This window comes from Neomonachus schauinslandi, chromosome X (assembly GCF_002201575.2).
Source record: "Neomonachus schauinslandi chromosome X, ASM220157v2, whole genome shotgun sequence".
NCBI classification, from domain to species: Eukaryota; Metazoa; Chordata; class Mammalia; order Carnivora; family Phocidae; genus Neomonachus; species Neomonachus schauinslandi.
The window spans coordinates 46,267,308-46,286,424 of record NC_058419.1 but is presented as its reverse complement, the minus strand read 5'-3'; the positions used below and the strand labels follow the sequence as shown (position 1 = coordinate 46,286,424).

The 19,117-nt window shown below is 48.3% G+C and overlaps 1 protein-coding gene across 1 annotated transcript in view; it reads left to right on the top strand.

Annotated features, from left to right (window-relative positions):
- Nucleotides 1-685: 685 nt before the first annotated feature.
- Nucleotides 686-19,117, top strand: part of DRP2 (dystrophin related protein 2) — a 27,384-nt gene continuing 8,952 nt past the window's right edge. Inside the window, exons 1-14 of the mRNA XM_044911695.1 lie at nucleotides 686-802; nucleotides 4,841-5,004; nucleotides 6,575-6,731; nucleotides 8,543-8,663; nucleotides 9,880-10,148; nucleotides 10,516-10,662; nucleotides 11,097-11,175; nucleotides 12,831-12,891; nucleotides 13,202-13,263; nucleotides 14,291-14,365; nucleotides 14,998-15,199; nucleotides 15,422-15,507; nucleotides 17,124-17,281; nucleotides 17,604-17,770. Coding sequence (XP_044767630.1) covers nucleotides 686-802; nucleotides 4,841-5,004; nucleotides 6,575-6,731; nucleotides 8,543-8,663; nucleotides 9,880-10,148; nucleotides 10,516-10,662; nucleotides 11,097-11,175; nucleotides 12,831-12,891; nucleotides 13,202-13,263; nucleotides 14,291-14,365; nucleotides 14,998-15,199; nucleotides 15,422-15,507; nucleotides 17,124-17,281; nucleotides 17,604-17,770 — 1,865 coding nt within the window. The remainder of the gene's footprint in view (nucleotides 803-4,840; nucleotides 5,005-6,574; nucleotides 6,732-8,542; nucleotides 8,664-9,879; nucleotides 10,149-10,515; nucleotides 10,663-11,096; nucleotides 11,176-12,830; nucleotides 12,892-13,201; nucleotides 13,264-14,290; nucleotides 14,366-14,997; nucleotides 15,200-15,421; nucleotides 15,508-17,123; nucleotides 17,282-17,603; nucleotides 17,771-19,117) is intronic.

The window sequence follows — 19,117 nt, the reverse complement described above, 5'->3', positions numbered from 1 at the left end:
CACTGTGTCTTTTTCAACTCTGTGCCTCCTAAACTCTAGCCACGTGGCACTTACTGTGCTCTGAACACGCTATGCTTTTTTGGGTGACGTCCACTTTTGCATAGGTGGGTTCCTCTTCTGGGAACACCCTTCTCCCTTTTTCCCCTTCTCTGCATAGGCAAACATCTACTTGTCCTTTGAGACTCATCTCAAATGCCATCTCTCTGAAATCTTTGCACATTCTCAGAGTTAGCTGTTCCTCTGTCTGTGCTCCCCTAGCCTTCTGGTCAAATATCGATTATAACACTTGCCACATAAGCATTTTATTATAGTTATGGGCTTATATGACTGCCTCCCCTCACCCTGATCTCCCCCACCCTCTTCTCTAGGCTGTGAGATCTCAGACAGCAAATCATTTTGGTGTCTCTAGCACAAAGCACAATAGATAAATAATAAATACTTCTTTGGTCAATAATTAAATAAAGTCCCTTATGGTACATGGCGGCCTGGGAAAAAAAACTACTGGGTAGACCAGTAAGCTTTGAATACTTATTTACATAACCTGTCAAGGCACCGTTGGGTAAGTGTTGGGCTCGTAGGCCTTTTCTGGGTCTTGACTCTGAATCTCTCCTTGTTACTTTTCCAGGTGCTTATGGTCAACAGTCGGTGCACTGCCCATTCTCACCCCACATGAGCCTTGGTTCTGATGCAACCTATGGTCATGCAGGGATGCCCTTATACCCTCCCACGATGTCATGAATGGCGGGCAGCTGACCAGTTCCATCACAGCAGCAGCCTCCGAAGCACCTGCCCCCAGCCTCAGGTAAGAGGCTGAGAGCAAGACAAAGTCCTGTGGAGAAAGAGTGGACACAGGATCTGTGTGTGTTCTTGTGGGTGTCCATGCTTCCTAAGGCTCTGGAGCACTCTCTATATAGATGAAACCCTTTGGAGGGCATGGGACCTCTTTCTGGCTCATCCCTTATCACTCATGAAGCCTTTTATAGGGGGCATAGGGCAAGGAAATGTGTTGGGCTGGGCAGGGCCCCCATGGCTGAGGGGGACTAGTTCCATGTTAACCTCCCAAGGGAGGTCCCAGAACAGGGACCCTTCAGGGTGTGACCTAGGACAAGGCAGGACCTTCCTTTGCCTTAGCTTCTTTATGGCATACTTTATATTCTGCACCTACAGAATATTCTCTCTCCTTGCATTGGCTCTTCCTCTCAAGTCTTTAGTCTTACAGCTCCCAGCTCAGCCCCACTTCAAGTCCCTTGACCTTCGTACCTGTCTCTCCTTTCCACTCTCCTCCCTAGGAGTAGAATGATGGTGCTATGTGTTCCTGCCTATGTATGTTGGTGGGTGGGTAGAGGACGTATGAGAGGCAGTAATCCCAAGAAGATAGCCCCCTTTCCTGACAATGAGGGAGGTCCACGGGAAGTTAACTGGACAAGGGGGAGGCATAAACATGTTTTGGCTTGTTCCTCAATGTTTTGGGGTCCAGAGGCCATGAGGGTGTGAAAAAGTACTATGTCTCCTAGTATCTCACAGATGCGCTGTGGTGCTGAGTCACTGCTGGGGGTGCAGACAGCAGCAGAATATACAAGGAGGAGGAAGGGAGGGAGAACGGCAGCAGGGACGGAGAATGTGGGTGCTGGGGAGTCCATTTTTGCAGAGAACAATGAGGGAAAGGTCCGGAGAGGCATAACAGCCAGGTCTTCCTGAGCTGTCTTCCCACATCTAACCAGAGAGAAATTGCTGCCTCTAACATATTCTCAAGCCAGTGTCAGCTTAGCATCCCCCAGTGTATCCACCCCTTCCTCAGAGTGGGACTGACATAGGGTCAAGGGATGGAGAAGCCTGGGCCCTTCCAAAACGCTTGCCCTGCACATCATCCACCCCTCTCCAAGCTTCACCACCTCGGCAGAGGGACCTGAGGGCTTCATTTTGTGATTGAGAATAGTGAGACCAACCCCTCTCCTCTGCCACTGTTCAGTTTCTTCTCTTCCTTCCCAATGGCCCCGACTTTGTCTTAAAGTTTCAAAAGATCAGGAGAGAGCCCTCTGGGGATTGGGGTGAGAAGCAAACATCTTGGCCACAAAAGCCAGAAGTAGAAGGCCAGTGGTAGGGAACGAAAAATGTTGTTATTCGTCAGTTGCCTATAGTGTGCCTGGCTCTGCTAGGGGGACTTGTGAATATAAGAGGGAACTAGGAAGGGAGAACAGGGTAATGGGGGTATGGTAAGGGAGCCAAATGGGGATTTGGGAAACTAAGAAGTCTGAAGGGAATGACAGCCTAATATGGGTGGAGCCCAGTTCATTGTGGGCGCTTCTCTCAGAAACAAGAAAACTTGGTTGTTGCTGGGTCACAAGGAGCCATTTCGCGCTCTGGGGCATTCCCAGTCTAGGGGACTCTGTGAGACTGGCTTGAGCCCAATTATCCCAGCATAAGCAAAGCTGTGACCCGGAGCTAGAGCCCCTCCCTGCTCTTGGCCTGCCATCCCCTGCCATCCCCCATCCACCCAGAATGGCTCCACCCCAGACCCCCAGAAAGGGTCAGGCAGCTGCTCCAACTATTCCTGTAGGTGGGCCTCAGCATGGAAACAATGTGGAACTGTGGAAAGCCCAGAAGACTCTGTGGGAGATAAATGAGGATGGGAACAGAACCCTTTTTCCGTAAAAACGAAGTGTTTTCCCTCAGGGCCGAGGGGTGGGGGCCTAGCTAGGGAATGTTAACCTTTCCCCCAGGCAAGGCTGCTGGAGAAAGAGAAGAGGGGTCACTTCCAGGAGGGGCCCTGCCCTTCAGGCCTGTGGCCCAGGGCAGCACAAGCAGGGCACTGGATCCTCAGAGCTGCTGGGTTCCATTCTGGCCTCTCCCTTCCCGGCAGCGGTCGAAGGGGATGCCCATAGACCCATCTATTTCCCCCTAGCCTTAGAGTGCAAGGAGAGGTCTGGGGAGGAGGAGGGAAAATGACTCTCCCTCCTCTCAGCTCTTCCTCCCAAAGGCAGGGCAGAGCACCCCCTTGTTTTCATAGTGGGCTTAGACGAATCTTCTGCTGTCCAACTTCCTGACCCTGCCTTCCCATGGCTCCGTCCCCAGGTGCGCCAACACCCACTCCTCACTGCCTCTGAACACACACTTAGTTAAAGACAAGGCTTATTTCCAAGGCCATCCTCCTGCCAGGCTTTGGGGAAATAGCTTACCAGAGGTTTGTCACCCAAGTGGGCTGATCTTTTCTTCTATCTCGGGGTGGGGGGGCTGGAGGCAGTGAGTCCTTGGTGTCTTCCGTGGAAAGGGAGAACAGATCAAGAGAAACTACCCTGTGCATGCCCCTCATCAGCACCATGGAATGCCCAGTCCCACTCCCGCCATCCTTGCCAGCCTGGGAGGGTCCTCCTGGCCCCGGTGTGGCGGGCCCAGTTGGGAGTGAGCTGGAATTCCCCAGGGACAAAGCTCTGATTCACCGGCTGAGCCCTGACAGAGCCGCCCCCTCCAGATTCCTGGGGGGTCAGTAAACAAACAGGGTGACAACTCCCGCCTCCTGACCTGGCTCAGCTCTGCTGGCCTCCCCTGAGGGAGCCTGCTTAGAGCCTGTCGGGACTCTGCCTGCGGCTCACCAGACACTGATTCTGGACACGAGCTGAGGGATCATCATGGAGCTGCCGAATCCTGCAATGGAGTCCCCAGGCAGCACAGGTAGGGTCAGCTCATGGGGACCCAGGGTGACTGAATTCAGAACTTTGCCCTTGAGCTGGGTTGCTCCCTCACTTCCCTTTCAGTATGTGGCTGTGAGCTGTGGTTTTAATGGGATGATTGGTTTCCTAGATTGCCTGGAGGGTCTTGTGTGGGAAGGAAGTATGGTTTTGGGGGACAGGGAGACTAGAAGAGTCTCAGCCACCCCCAGAACCATGTTCTCTCTGCAAAAGGCAAGCAGGTAGATAGGCGGATGGGCAGGTGAGTTTCCCCAGGCTGGGATTGAGTGGCACAGGCTGAGATTTCCTCCCCCATACTTTCCTTCCCTCTATCCCCCTCTGCCCCTGGCTGGGCAGTCCTGGCACTGTGCTAGAGGTAGCTAGCTTCTTAAGGGCTATTTGGCACTACCCTCATTCCCCTAAACCTTATGATACCCTGCAGGGCGAGCAAGTGATAGGCTCTGAGCTTAAGGGCACAAGGCGAGCCTTTGGCAGACTCTATGGCTGGTCCTTTTAGCTGCTGACTCCGTTCAGAGTCCTTTGGAGATCAGGATCAAAAATGTGGCTTTAGCTCTTTCTCCACCCATGGAAGATGAACAGTGCTCTTTAGGACTATTTCTAGGCTTCCTGACTGGTGGAAAATGCAGGTGGGAAGAGGGAGAGGGAACACCAAGGAAGGCCTAGATTCATTTGGGAAGTCGGACATCTATTAACAGTAGCTCTCTCTGGCTGGTCTGCTCTCTGTCTCCCTGAATCTCTGAGGCAGCCCATCAGCTTTCTTTTCTAGCAGGTTGGGTAAACTGTGGGACACTGAAGCATGACCCTACGGCTTACCTTGAATGCTGTAGTTGCCAGTGTTTGGGCTATTCTGAGCAGCTCTTATCTAAAGCAAGTACTTCCCGAATCCCATCCGGGCAGTAAGTAGTCTTGGCAGAACTTACAGTAATAAGAGTAATAATGATAATAGTGAGCAGTTCAAAGTCACTGACCTGGGCCAAGAGAGGACCTTGCAATGAACAGAGCCACAGAGTCTTCCTTTATCTCACCCTGCCCCCCCAAAACACCCTGGGACAAGCCTTTCTCTCCCCCTGTTCACATTTGTCCTGTCCTTGGCTTGGAGCAGACCACGGTGTGACACACTCCGGGGATCGCAGGATGTCTGTGTTTCTGTCCAGGTTAGAGCTGCTGCTACCGCCCCTGCGCCTCCTCAGGATGGTGCTGGGGGTTCCTGCCTAAGCCCAAAGCTCTTCAACGGGTCTGTTGGTGCCGCTGGACCCTTAGAACCACCAGCCATGAATCTGTGTTGGAATGAAATCAAAAAGAAGTCTCACAACCTCCGGTAAGGCCTGGCCCCTAGAAACAGGAGCCTTAGGCGATTGGCTGGGACAGTGTTGGGCTCCTTTTGCTGCTGCAACTTGTCATTCTCCTCTCAGCCTGTGTGTCACCCTCTCGTCAGCCTCATCATCCACTTCTCCCTTTCCTTCTCTGAACTTTGGAAAGGACCCTGGGTCGGAAGTCAGGAGACTTAGATTTGAGCCTTGGATTTTAAGTAGTTGTGTCACCTTGGATACATGGTTTGAGCTATCTGAATTTCACTTTTGTTTTCTTTTTTTTTTTTTTAAGAAAAAAAAACAAGTGAAGGAACTGTCCTAACTACCTCACAGTGCTGTTGTGAGGATTCTTATAAGATAGGAAAATGCTTTCTGAACTTAAAAGCACTGATGTATAAATGAAGGATATGACTACTCCCTCCTCCTCTTCCTCTCGTAATTGCCCTCCATCTCAGTAGATCTTATCTGCTCTCTTTCCTGTCCTTTTATGCCTTCTACTCCCATCCATGGGTTATCAGCCCACCTATTCCTCCCCAAACTGAGGGCAAATCAGTAAGAGCATGAAAGCGATTCCTATATCAGTTGTCCCTCTTCTCCCTACCCTTCTACATAACCTACCCCTCACACTTTTCCTCTCCACTCCCTATTATCAAAGCCCAAACTCCTGCCTGTTGGTAGGCTTTGGCTGGAATGAGGTGGCATAGAGAAGTTGAAAGAATGCAGGCTCTGGAGTAAATAAACCGGAGTTCAAATCATAGCTCTACCGGTTATTTAACTGTGTGACCTTGGGCCAATTGCTTAACCTCCCTACTTCATAAGGTTGCTGCTCTGAGAATTAGTGGAAGCAATCATTTAGGTAAGGGCTTAGCCCAGGTAGTAGGGAGGCAATGAATAGTTATTATTGTCAGCTACGGGGAATGGGCTTGATGGCTGTACCTAGGCTGGCCTCCAGCTTCCTACCGCTTGGTCCTCAGCTCACGTTTCATTTGTGGAGGGAGGCATACTGAGATGATTATAGTGTGCGCATTTTTCTCCTTCCATATGTCAAATCTCTAGCCTATGGTGCTGTCATCTTTTGGGACCCTTGGGCTGCGTGTATTTGTGTGCGTCCTCACACATGTGAGTGCCCGCATTCAGTCACCTGACTTAGCCTTTCTACTTACTGTATCCTTTTCTGCTCAGAGGGCAGGCTCTGAGAAGCCTCTGTTGGTGAGTAATTTGGCATGATTTGAGTTCCTCCAAGGCAAGACAGCAACCAGACAGCTGTCTCCCCTAATGCCCTTGCTCAGTTTCCTCCCCTTCCCAGCCTGATGCTGGGCATGCAACTGAATTAACTGACGCTTCCCGCTCATGGACCTACCCATTGGTTTTTAGTACTGCACTCCATGTGAAGGTGCCTTGGGAACCTCTGTGGGTGAGGAAGAGGGAGGGCTCTGGGCCTCCTCCCACTTCAACCAGAGCAGCTCCTCTTTAATCTGTTTTATGCATTAAAGTAACACGTACGTATTTGGGGGAAAAGATGTTTTGCCACTTAAAAAAAAAAGATTGAAAATCACTGGTCTTATGCCTTGTGTGCAGCGCTCGCCTAGAGGCCTTCTCAGACCACAGTGGAAAGCTTCAGCTCCCTCTCCAAGAGATTATTGACTGGCTCAGCCAAAAAGATGAAGAATTGTCAGCTCAGCTGCCCTTGCAAGGGGACGTGGCCCTGGTGCAACAGGAGAAGGAGACACATGCGGTAGGTTTGAGTTACGGAGGCTGCCGTGTGTAGCCTCTCAGCTGGGAAGGGATCTTTTTTGCCGGATTCTGACAGATGGGCACCTAGCCTCTGCTTAGACACCTGAAGTAACAGAAGGCTGGATCCAGTTTTACAGGTTTTTGGATAAAAATCCACCAGAGTAAGTCAAACCTTTTCTCCTTAGCCCTTTCGTCAGAAATTGGCCTCCCTTTAAAATCCTGCCCTGATTTTCAGTGGGAACGTGGGAAAATGAGCATACTATAATGTTAAGTGAAAAAAACATAAACATAGGATACAGAGCTATATCCAGGTGGATCTCAATTGTACAAAAATCTACATAGATGTGTGTGCACGTATACACATATACAAAAACATAAGAAGGAACTATATCAAAAAGTTCACAATGGTTAATGCTAGGTGATGAAATTAGAGTTCTTTTTAATTTTCTTCTTCATACTTTTCTGAAATTTCTAAGATTTCTGTGACATATATTACCTCTTATAATCAGAAACTAGCAACAGATATTTCTTAAGAATGAATACAGAATGCACTAGAAGAAATACTTACGTGATACAACAGAGGTGTAGCTAAGGGGACAATGGCAACCATATTGCAATAGAAATGTATCAAATCAATATGTTGTATACCTTAAATTTATACAATCGTATATTCGATTATATCTCAATTTAAAAGGTGGATACAGAACGGAATACAGTACAGCAAGAAAATAAACTATAACTCCATGCCACAGCATAGATGACTCTTAAAAACAGTATGTTAAGGGGCACCTGGGTGGCTCAATCGTTAAGCATCTGCCTTCGGCTCAGGTCATGATCCCGGGGTCCTGGGATCGAGCCCCGCATCGGGCTCCCTGCTCGGCGGGAAGCCTGCTTCTCCCTTTCCCACTCCCCTTGCTTGTGTTCCCTCTCTCGCTGTGTCTCTCTCTGTCAAGTAAATAAATAAAATTTTAAAAAAACAAAGTATGTTTAGTGAAAAAAAAAACAGATACAAAAAGAGTACTGTAATGTATAATACCATTTATATGAATTTCAAAAAGGACCAAACTAATCAGTGGTATTACAAGTCAGGACAGTGGTTACCTAAAGGGGAAGGATGAGATAGTGGCCAGAAGGGGTCATTGAGTGTGCCTTCTGGGATGCTGGTAGAGTTCTGTTTCTTGATCTCAGTACTGATTACAGATATGGAAGCAGTTTATGGAAATTCCCCAAGCTGTACGCTTTTGATTTGTGTACTCTTCTCTATATCTCAAAAAAACTAATTAAAATTATAATATAGGGGCGCCTGGGTGGCTCAGTCGGTTAAGTATCTGCCTTCAGCTCAGGTCATGATCCTGGGGTCCTGGGATTGAGCCCCATGTCGGGCTCCCTGCTCAACGGGGAGTCGCTTCTCCCTCTCCTTCTGCCTCTCCCTCTGCTTGTGCTCTCTCTTTCTGTCAAACAAATAATTATAATATAAATCCTGCTTATCTGGTTTTGATTTCTCTAAGCCCCTTACAGGGGACTTTCTGGGTCTTCCAGAGAACCAAGATTCCCACCCCAAATGTCCACATTTCTCTCTACCTTGTGGCATAAACAGACCCATTTCATACTAAATAGACGTCCCAGTGTCAGAGTCATTCTTCTGGCTATAGGGAGGACTGCACCCCTTTCTGTCTGGGTAGCCCGAAGATACATGATAATGCTTAAGGATCAAGTTGCACCGAAGAGAATAAAGGTTGTCAATTGCAGAGTGGAATTTAAAGCAATTGAAAGATTTTACTTCCCTGCTGACCATGTTGCTAAACTTCATAGGCCTTTATGGAAGATGTCAAGTCTCGGGGCCCCTATATCTACTCTGTGCTGGAGTCAGCTCAGGCCTTCCTGTCCCAGCACCCATTTGAGGAATTAGAGGAACCTCATTCTGAGAGCAAAGGTGGGTGATCTTCCTCTCTTTTGCTTTCTTCTTAGCTATGAACTGCTAAACACCTTCCTGCCTTCCCCAAACTCATTTTCTCAGCTGTTATCTAGGAGGCTAATTTTCTCTTAGGGGTCCAAAGTTGGGAAGAAGCAAGATTCACATTGCAGGCAAAAGCAAAGAGAACAGAACCTGGAGTAGGGGAGATCAACGTGTGGCCCAAAGCTGTATGTGGCTCTGTGGGGCATCATGTGTGGCCTTCTAATGAGACATAAAAAGGAAAAAACACAAAAGGCTCGAACACATTGAGCTGACTCAGTGAATAAAAGTAGTAGTAGTATGTCCTTTAAAAACATACTGCTTCATTCCAACATAGAGAGACATGCAGTGATGCTCTGATCAATTAAAAAAAAAAAAATCTTTCTAAAATCTAAAAAGCTAGGAGAAAAATTTATCATGGGTCTTTGCTACTGACCCTGGTGACCTCTGGTCCCTTTCCTCAGTAGAAGTAGGCCACTCTAGGTTTAGGTTCAAATAAGGTAGCATCGGGGGATTCATGGTGATTCGGTCTGAGAGGTAGCTCAGCAGGTCCTCTCCTCCAGGAAGTCTTTGCCTTTCAAGACTGGCTATGAATAGCCTGGAAGGACCCTTTGTTAATTGAGCCCTTTGGTAAAGCTGTTGACTTGCTCAGTTTACTTTCAGCCCCTCAGTAGGAGGCCAGTAGTCAATTTACTGCCCAGTGGGCCTCAGATAAGACCAGCCTGGAGTTTTGGGGGTCTGAATCTACTCCTGAGGGGAAATCTGGGGGAGGAAGAAGAAACCCCCAATTTAGGTGCCTTGGTGGAAAAGCTAGGCAAGTTATGCTAACCTCTCCTGGGCATAAAATGCCTCCTTCCTTTGGATGGAAGTGGGCAGCAGACACTAAAGCAAAATAGTGCTCTAGAGTCATGTGAGTAGGACTCTGGATGATTTACCTCACGGCACCTCTTAAAATATTTTACCTTGCCCATTTTTTGAGAATATGAGGAAATCCTCATAGTAGGGCAAAAGTAACAATATGGTCTCTTGACTGTGGTGGGGGAATCCATGAACCTACATGTGTGATAAATCGCATAGTGCTAAACACACACACACACACACACACACATTTTACAAAGGTCTATCTTTGTCCCTGTCTTTCCCTGGGCTGCCCCTGCCAGGTTGGCCTGACCTGGCTTCCTGCTTGCTCTTACAGATACCTCTCCCAGACAGCGGATCCAGAACCTTAGCCGCTTTGTGTGGAAGCAGGCAACAGTGGCCAGTGAACTATGGGAGAAGCTGACAGCCCGCTGTGTGGACCAGCACCGCCATATTGAGCGCACTCTGGAGCAGCTGTTGGAGATCCAAGGGGCAATGGAGGAATTAAGCAATACTCTGACCCAGGCTGAGGGAGTCCGAGCCACATGGGAGCCCATTGGGGATCTCTTCATTGATTCACTCCCTGAGCACATCCAGGCTATTAAGGTATGCAGGCACCTAACCTGGCTATGGCCCACGCTGAGACCTGACACTCCTCCCAGTCCCTGCTACTGAAGCTTCACTGTTGGCCCAGACTGCAACTGAGCCTTTCCCAGTTTATGTGCTGGCTTTGGCGGCTGGTTTAGCTGGAGTCTCCTCTGTCCTCCCACTGTCTTCTCTTCCCCTGGCGTTTTCTGAGAGTGGGAAAGGAAGAGAATAAGGACAGTGGCCCCCCCCACCTGAATCCAAATGGCTTAATAGCAAGCACCTGTGTCTTGCTGTTAGTCGTGAAGAGGGAGGAGTTGAGGTGATGACTAATGGTTCCTCTTTCCCACTCTCTGTTTGCTGTGGGACTTGGGTTCTGGTTCTGTAGCTGTTCAAAGAAGAATTCTCCCCCATGAAAGATGGAGTGAAATTGGTGAATGATCTGGCCCACCAACTCGCCATTTCTGATGTACACTTGTCAATGGAGAATTCCCGAGCCCTGGAGCAGATCAATGTCCGGTGGAAACAGCTACAGGTAGAAGAGAAGCCTGGAGTGAGCCATAGGGAAGAGCTTTGATATAACTAGGCTTGGGGGAAATCTTCAGGCCAAAAGAAAGTGAAGGGGCATTAAAGTGGGACCTACATGGGAAAAGAATAGTAGAGAATTTCAGGCCAGGGAACAGTCTTCTCAACCTCTAGGCTGCAGGGAGTAATTGAAAAATGAAGATCTGAGAGGGACCTGTCTAAATGTAGGCATTCAGGGTGGACAGGGGCAGATGAAGAGTGACTATGGCCTGGAATTAAGGATGCTTTTCTCTGACCCTTGGGAGTGATGTGGAAGGGCTAGGAGTTGGGCGGCTGTGGGAGGAGTTAGCCTGCAAAGGACTTCACAAAGATTTCCAGAGGCGCCTGGAAATCCCACACTAAATATCTGGAATGAATTCACTGACTTTCTGCCTCTTTCCACAGGTGTCAGTTGGTGAGAGGCTTAAGCAGCTCCAGGATGCCCACCGGGACTTCGGGCCTGGGTCACAGCACTTCCTGTCCTGTACGTGAGACAAACTAGACTTCACTTAGCAGAACCTCAGATACCTTCCAAGAGAGTCTACTCTCGTCCCTTGGGGACCTGGTGGGAGCCCAGGATATCATGGCATCCAAGAAGCAGTAAGGATAAAGCAGCGGGTGAAAGGACAGGCTCTCATGTCGGAGAGGCCAGGGTCTGAGTCACTGCTCCTTGACTTCATAGTTGGGCAAGCTTGAAAAAAATAGCTTAACCTTTCTGGCCATCAATCTTGCCCATATGTAAAAAGAGGAGAAAATATTACCTAACTCACAGGGTTACGGGAGTCAAATAGCTTCATTTTTTCAACACTGATTGAGGATCTGATGTGGGCCCAGTAGTGTTTCAGGCACTGAAGCCGCCTCAGTGAATGAAACAGACAAAAGTCTTTAGACTTGCTGAGCTTATCCACTAGTAGGGGAAGCCAGAACGTAAACAAGTAAGTACAATATATATAAGGTAAACTGGTGACCAGTGCTGTGGTAGAAGGTAAAGCAGGGAAAGCATGAAAAGGCAGTGCTGGACTTGATGAGGGAGGCATTGCAATTTTCAATAGGATGGTCAGGAAAGACCTCACTGAGAGCAGGGCAATTGAGTAGCACCCTCAAGGAGGCGAGGCCATGAGCCCCGTGGATAGCTGAGGTCAGAGCACACCAGGCAGAGGGAACAGCAGCTTCTAGGACCTTAAGGCAGGGGCATGCCTGAGGAACAAGAAGGAGGCTGGTGTACAAGTAAGAAGGAGAGGAGAAAATGGGAGATCAAAGGGTAGCAGGAGACCAGAGCACCGAGGACCCTTGTAGGGCATGGTCAGACCTTGGGATTTAACTCTAAATGGAATGGAGAGCCTTTGGAGGGGTTTGGGCAGAAAGATGACATGAGCTGACAGAGTCAGAGTGTTGGGGGGCAAGAGCGGGAGCAGGAAGACCTGTTAGGGAGCATATTGTAATCATCCAGGTGAGGGATTATGGTGACCCAAGTCGGGGTGGCGGCAGTGGAGATGGTGAGAATGTCCCGATATGAAAATCAGCTATGTACACAAAGCACTTAGCAGAGTTTCTGGCTCATAGTAGGAACTCAAAAAACATTAATGGCGGGTAGAACTCTTGCTCTTATGATCACTGGCATGTAGCTGTACCTCCCGTGGGCTCTTATACCCAGGGAAACTGCGGTGAGGTTGGCCAAGTCACGAAGCCTCTCCTCAAACATCTGGAAGATAAAGACATGGAGCAGAGAAGGGCATCCTTTTCCAGAATTCCTCACCAGAGAGAAATGGGCAATACCATTCCCCATTGCCCCACAGGACCGAGAAGCTTGACCTTGTGGGGGAAGGGGTTTGAGGGTCCCCTTCATATCCACAACAGCCGAAAGGGTAGAAATGGCAGGCTGCTCAAGGAAGAGTTCATCAGGGTGGCTGAAACATGAGGGTATCAGTGACAATTTCTTCTTCCCTTGCCCTAACATCAGGGAGAGAAGTGCGTTCATCAGTTTTTGTCCCACCTTCAGGGGCTGTTAAGAGCTGGCAGGGCGAGTCAGGAATCCCCTTTTGGGCTTGACCGCCTGCTCAGGAGGATAGAACAGGGGAGTCCCCAGGGGTCTGAAGAGCATAAGTGGCCAACTTCTTTCTCTCTCTTCTCTTTTATCAGCCTCTGTGCAGGTTCCCTGGGAAAGAGCAATTTCACCCAATAAAGTTCCCTACTACATCAAGTGAGTGACCATCTGAATTAGAAGCGGGTCATTCACCTGCCCACCACCCCCCCTTGCCTATCTTTTTTTCTCCCTGTCCCTCCTCATCTGTTGGAATTCCTCCATCCAGTCCAGTTTTTCCTCCTACTCATCTCAAGAGCTCAAGATTCTACCTGGGTAAAGGTGAACGCTTGTGCTTTGGGATCTTCATGGTTCACCCTGGGATCCTGAAGCTCCTTGCATCCAACCTATCACTGAGTGATGCACACATGTGTGTGGGGGCGTGGGGGGGTGGCATGGACCCTGGTATTATTGATGCTTCTGTTTGTAGCCACCAGGCTCAGACCACTTGCTGGGACCATCCCAAGATGACGGAATTATACCAAACCCTGGGTAAGAATTCGGGATTCCTGTATAGGGTGGAGATCTATACAGCTGTCTTTTTCCTATAAGAACAGAAGGGAAATCCATTCAACAAGCAGGTGGGGGCAGAAGTGAGTGCCTTCTCGTTTCTCCAGCAGCCTTCCTTCCTTTCCCCTCTGCACCCCCACCCTCAACTAGAGGCTCTACATTCCTCCTGGACCATTTTACTATCACATTAGGGACTTAAGCTTAGAGATGTGAACCAGCTCTGCTTTGAAAGACACTGTCCAGGCTATGATGAGTGTGACTTTCATGTGCCTTAGTGTTGGCTACTAAGAGAGAGTCATCATTAGGTTGCAAATATTGTCCATGTTGATGCGTGTAAATATTGTTCATTCATTCTCCCTGCCATAGAATGTTCCATTATATATACCACAGTTTCTTCATCCAGTCTACTGTTGATGGACTTTTGGATTGTTTATCATTTGGAACTCATAAAGGACAGTGCTGTTAAAGAGCTCTTGAAGACACGTTCTGTGCATGTCTTTCAGTCTACAGGTCTAACATCATTTCAGTGCATCGTGAATAGACTAGGAAATTTGAAAGTGTAACAGATCCTTAGCAAGAGTCCTATTTGCTCGGTATTTGTTATGTTTTTACTTTACCAAATCTAGCAAGGCACTGTTTCCTGAAATGTTTCGTTCAGTTATTTATACATGCACACATGGGTGTCCATATTGGACCGTGATGCCAAATGAATTTCTTACCATGCGTCTTATTCAATAAATGTTTGAAAATCACTGCTGTAGGGATACACAGCCAGCAGGTTGCAGGATACATGACTGTTCAATTTTAAGAGGTAATGCCAAGTTGTTTTCTGAGGTGATTGTATCAGTTCATGCTTCCACCAGCCCTCCTCATTTATCCACGTCTTTTCTGACACCTGCTATTGTCAGACTTTAATCTCTTGCCAAGCTGGTGGGTGTGATACGGTATCTTCTGGTGGTTTTAATGTGCATTTCCCCGATCTGAGTGTGGCTCTTTCCATTCTTTGCAGCTGATCTGAACAACATTAAGTTTTCAGCTTACCGCACTGCCATGAAGCTACGCAGAGTCCAGAAGGCACTGCGTTGTAAGTTTCCCCTCACATCTCTCCGTGACCTTCACCCCCACTCCCACTCTTCCTCATCTGTTTACTGTTCTCCATTTTTATCCCACCTCAGGCCCGGGGTGTTGATTGGCTTGGTGGGAATTCTCCAAAGGCTGGGAGATGCTGGCTGTGGGTACCTGCTCTTTCCAGGCGCCCCTGATGGCTCCAAACCTTGGACTGGGATACTTCTGGCCACAAAATAGTTGCTTGACTCTCCATGTTGGGCAGGGAAGGGACAAGGAGGAGGAGGATTATGGTTATTTTGGAAACAAGTCTGGGGTTTGGGGACAATGGAAGGCGCCTGGAAATGGGACTTGACCCCTTAGGAGTTCATACAACAAAGGAGGTGAATTTACTCACCTCCTACCATCTTCTTGAAACTGATGTCAAAGAACGTAGAGGTATATACACATTTTAGGTTAATTTAGGGGGCCTTTCGCTGCCATCCCCCTCTTTGGGATAAGGGTCTTGGTGAAGGGCAATCTTGTATCCTACTTACAAATGGTGGGTCTGGAGATGGAGTCAAATTTGGTGATGGTGGTGTGTTAACTCCTTGACTAGTCTTGGAGTTCTACTTTTGGCTATCCTTTCCCCCTGTCTCTTTTCCTTCCCAGTGGACCTGGTAACTTTAACCACAGCCCTGGAGATCTTCAATGAGCATGATCTGCAGGCCAGTGAGCATGTGATGGATGTGGTAGAGGTCATTCACTGCCTGACGGCCTTATATGAACGGCTGGAGGAAGAAAGAGGCATCCTGGTCAACGTGCCACTCTGTGTGGACATGAGCCTCAACTGGCTCCTCAATGTTTTTGATAGGTGAGGGCTTGTACCCCTGGAAGCCTCCAGGATGAAATCCAATGGGACATCAGAAGTGGGCATGGTGAGAAGGGCTTGCTCCCACAGTGGACTCAGACTTAGCTCAGCTTGGGGCATGGTTGGCACAGAGCCCTGCTGGGATCAACTCTGTGAGGGGAATTAATGCCAAGATGTTAACTCGTTCCGTATAGTCATGTTCTCAGTCTCTTCTCTTAAACCTAGTGGTCGCAGTGGGAAGATGCGGGCATTGTCCTTTAAGACCGGCATTGCATGCCTGTGTGGCACGGAAGTGAAGGAAAAATTGCAGTGTGAGTACAGCTCCAAAGTCTGGAGTGGAGTTGGGTGGAGGGAGAGGTGTACTGGGAGGAGGAAGGGTGAAAATAAGCAGAAGGTAGGTCTTATGACTAGTCAGCAGAGTACAACTCGGGCTACATTATAATGGTGGTCCAGGCTATGCAAAGAACGCACAACAGCCAAAGGCTAAGATGGGTCTAAGACCTGTTACTATTTCCAGTGTCACTCCAAGGGGGTTGGCTTCTTCTTATCTAATGTAATTAGTTGACCAAGTTCTGAGTTGGCATCCTGGGGTATCCGAGGGTCCGACTTCCTAGTGCCCTTCTCCTGTGGCCTATCGGGCTTAGCCCTCTCCCAGTCTGAAGCTCAAGCCATGTCACACATTCTACTGGAGACTTCCCATGTGATTGCACGGGGCGGGCAGGGGACGCACACTAATCCCCATCGGGATTATTATTGGGAGGTGAATAGTAGGTACGCCTGTAGTTTTTAACCTCTCTGGTTTCTAGTACCTTTGCTTTTCCCTCCATCCTCCATCTTCTCTACAGCATTTTGTGCTTTTCTGTGCTAAGTGCGGTGAGTACAAGGTGCAAGTAGACACGGTCCCTGCTCAAGTTGTTGACGGTCCAGAGGTGGTGATGGAAGTCCACAGAAAGCATTTTTGAAAGTGCTACTTAGAATAATCTGAATGGCAAAGGGTATGTGCTATATCAGATCACAGAAGAGGGATGACAGGGGTCTGGGAAAGCTTTGCAGGGAAGGAGACAGAGCAAAGCAAGGTCATAGCAATGATATTATTGATTTCTCCCAACATCCCTTTGAGAAGGACTGGGCAGGGATTATTTCTCCTAAGTTTACAAGTAAGGGAACTGCAGCAGAGAGAGGTTCCTCACTTACCCAAGGTCCTCCAAGCTAGTCAGTAATGGATCCAGAACTAAAACTCAGGCCGTCTGCCTTCTACTTCTGAGTATTTTCTAAGCCATAGGCGATGTATGAGACAGACAAGAACCTTTGAAGGAGCTTTTCTAAGGTTGGGGTAGGATGGGGGTAGTTCGCACAGGGCAGATAGAGCCCCGATTCAAATATAAGTACCATAGTCTATTCCACAATCACTTAGAGGTAATTCTTAGATGATCATCTCCTGTCTGCGGATTATCCGTGCCAGTGTTTCTTTCCATTTGAGTGGAGAGTTGAGAGCTTACTGCAGTGTCAGGCTCCGTGAGCTACATGAGCAGGAGGGGACTCATGTTCAGGCACCCCTAAACCCCATGCCCCTTCATCTTGCTTCTTGAGTCTGTTTTCCCAGCAGTGTCATATCTGTGTCTGGCATTGGTCTCACATGCAACCTGCTCTTTGTCTACATCTCTCTCTCTCTCCCTCTGTTTCTGATGTGCCCTCTCTCTCCCTCTCTCTCTTTGTGTCTTTTTCTCTCTGAACTCAGAGAATGCTCTTTTTAGAACTCATGGGCTTCTAGAAGGTCAGGGATGGACCTTTAAGTATTCCAGTTTCAAAAGTCATTAGCTAAGTCGATGTGCTCTTTCCCTGTCTTCCTTTTCTGCTCCTTCTCCTTACACCATTCTCTGGCCATTCCTGCTTCGGGGTGGGCCATGACTTATGGTGTGGCCCACAGACCTCTTCAGCCAAGTAGCCAACTCAGGCAGCCAGTGTGACCAGCGCCACCTCGGCGTCCTGCTTCACGAGGCCATTCAGGTGCCCCGTCAGCTGGGGGAAGTGGCAGCCTTTGGGGGCAGCAATGTGGAGCCCAGTGTCCGTAGTTGCTTCCGTTTTGTGAGTATGGAACTGGGGAGGGATGATGAGAGGGAGGGTGGGAGGAAGGGAGGGAGAACTAAGAGCGAGGTTTCCGATCTGAACTACTCAGATGTAAGGGAGTTTGCTCAGATGGAATAACAAAGCAGAAGGTTCTCTGGGCTTTTAAGGCCAGAGTCCTGCGGGGGCGGGGAGTGATGCCAGCTCAACTAGCAGAAGGTGGACCCTCTGTAGAATAGGCCATAGGACAGCCCAAGTTTTGCTGGCTCTCCTGCCCCTCTGCGGGCTGCCAATCTGGGGACAAGGGCCTCAGTCATTGTCATTGGGTTTCTTGTTTCCCTAGAGCACTGGGAAGCCAGTCATTGAAGCTTCACAGTTCCTAGAGTGGGTCAACTTGGAGCCCCAGTCCATGGTGTGGCTAGCTGTTCTGCATCGGGTCACCATTGCTGAGCAAGTGAAGCATCAGACCAAGTGCTCTATCTGTAGGCAGTGCCCCATCAAGGGCTTCAGGTAAGGAAGGCAACACCTGCTGGACTGATAATAATAAAGGGGCCACGTTACATATAGAAGCACATATTATGAAACAACGTATTCCGTAATTATATAATTACAGCTCATCTACGGCACACTGTTCTATGTTGTTTTAATCCTTTCCACTGCAAAATGTTCGACGTTTTAAAAAAAATCGGCAATGGTGAAATACTTTCTTTTCTTTTCGTCTATATTACAAAGTAGTCCAGACCTACCAAGAATGTATAGAAAAGTGAAAAGGGGGTGGGGTGGGGGTGGGGAAACAGCACAGAGAGGAAGTATTTTGTTCATTGTGTCCCAGGGAACGTTAAGTAGAACCCAGAAGCCCCAGCATCCTGACATATAAGAACACTTCTGTACCAAATGATATGCTGGCAAATGGTTCACAAGGGACTCCCCAGAAAGCAAGAGAAACAAACAGAAACCCAAACCTGATTTGTAGTATTTGCTAATTTCCATGACATAAATACTCTCACCGTGGCTGATGTCCAGCTACCCACAAGAGGTTGAGAAGAGATGCATTGGTTGGATACTATTTTTTAAAGATTTTATTTATTATTTGTCAGAGAGAGAGTGAGAGAGAGAGAGGGAGTGAGCACAAGCAGGGGAGAAGCAGGCAGAGGGAGAAGCAGACTCCCTGCTGAGCAAGGAGCCTGATGTGGGACTCCATCCCAGGACCCTGAGATCATGACCTGAGCTGAAGGCAAATGCTTAACCGACTGAGCCACCCAGGCATCGTCCCTGGTTGTATACTATTGACAGCATTTCCACATTACAGATACGATAGACTGAACCTCAAGAGCATAGATAATAGAAAAATAATCAGGAGGTGATGAGTTCTGAGTAATTGTTACCTTTGTTTTTAATATCATTTACTTAATTGTGAGTTTATATATATTTTTTGTAATGGTTGTATTTAACAACTGGCTTGGAAAAAATCCCTGAAATTTTAACAACTGGCTCTCATGAGCTGGTTTGAGCCAGCTCTAGCCCGCAGAATTGTGCACCCACCACCAAGGCGAAGAAAGAAAGCACGATCGCAATACATTTAAAGTTTCCCTGGTTACATTCCCCTTCTCCTCCCACTACCCTGAATTTGGCTTTCATCATAAAATGCTCAAGTTTTCAACTTTTGAAAGCATGAAGGCACTCTCTTTACAAAGGCCCTGCTTTTTTTTTTTTTTTTAAAGATTTTATTTATTTATTTGACAGAGAGAGACACAGCGAGAGAGGGAACACAAGCAGGGGGAGTGGGAGAGGGAGAAGCAGGCTTCCCGCGGAGCAGGGAGCCTGATGCGGGGCTTGATCCCAGGGTCCTGGGATCAA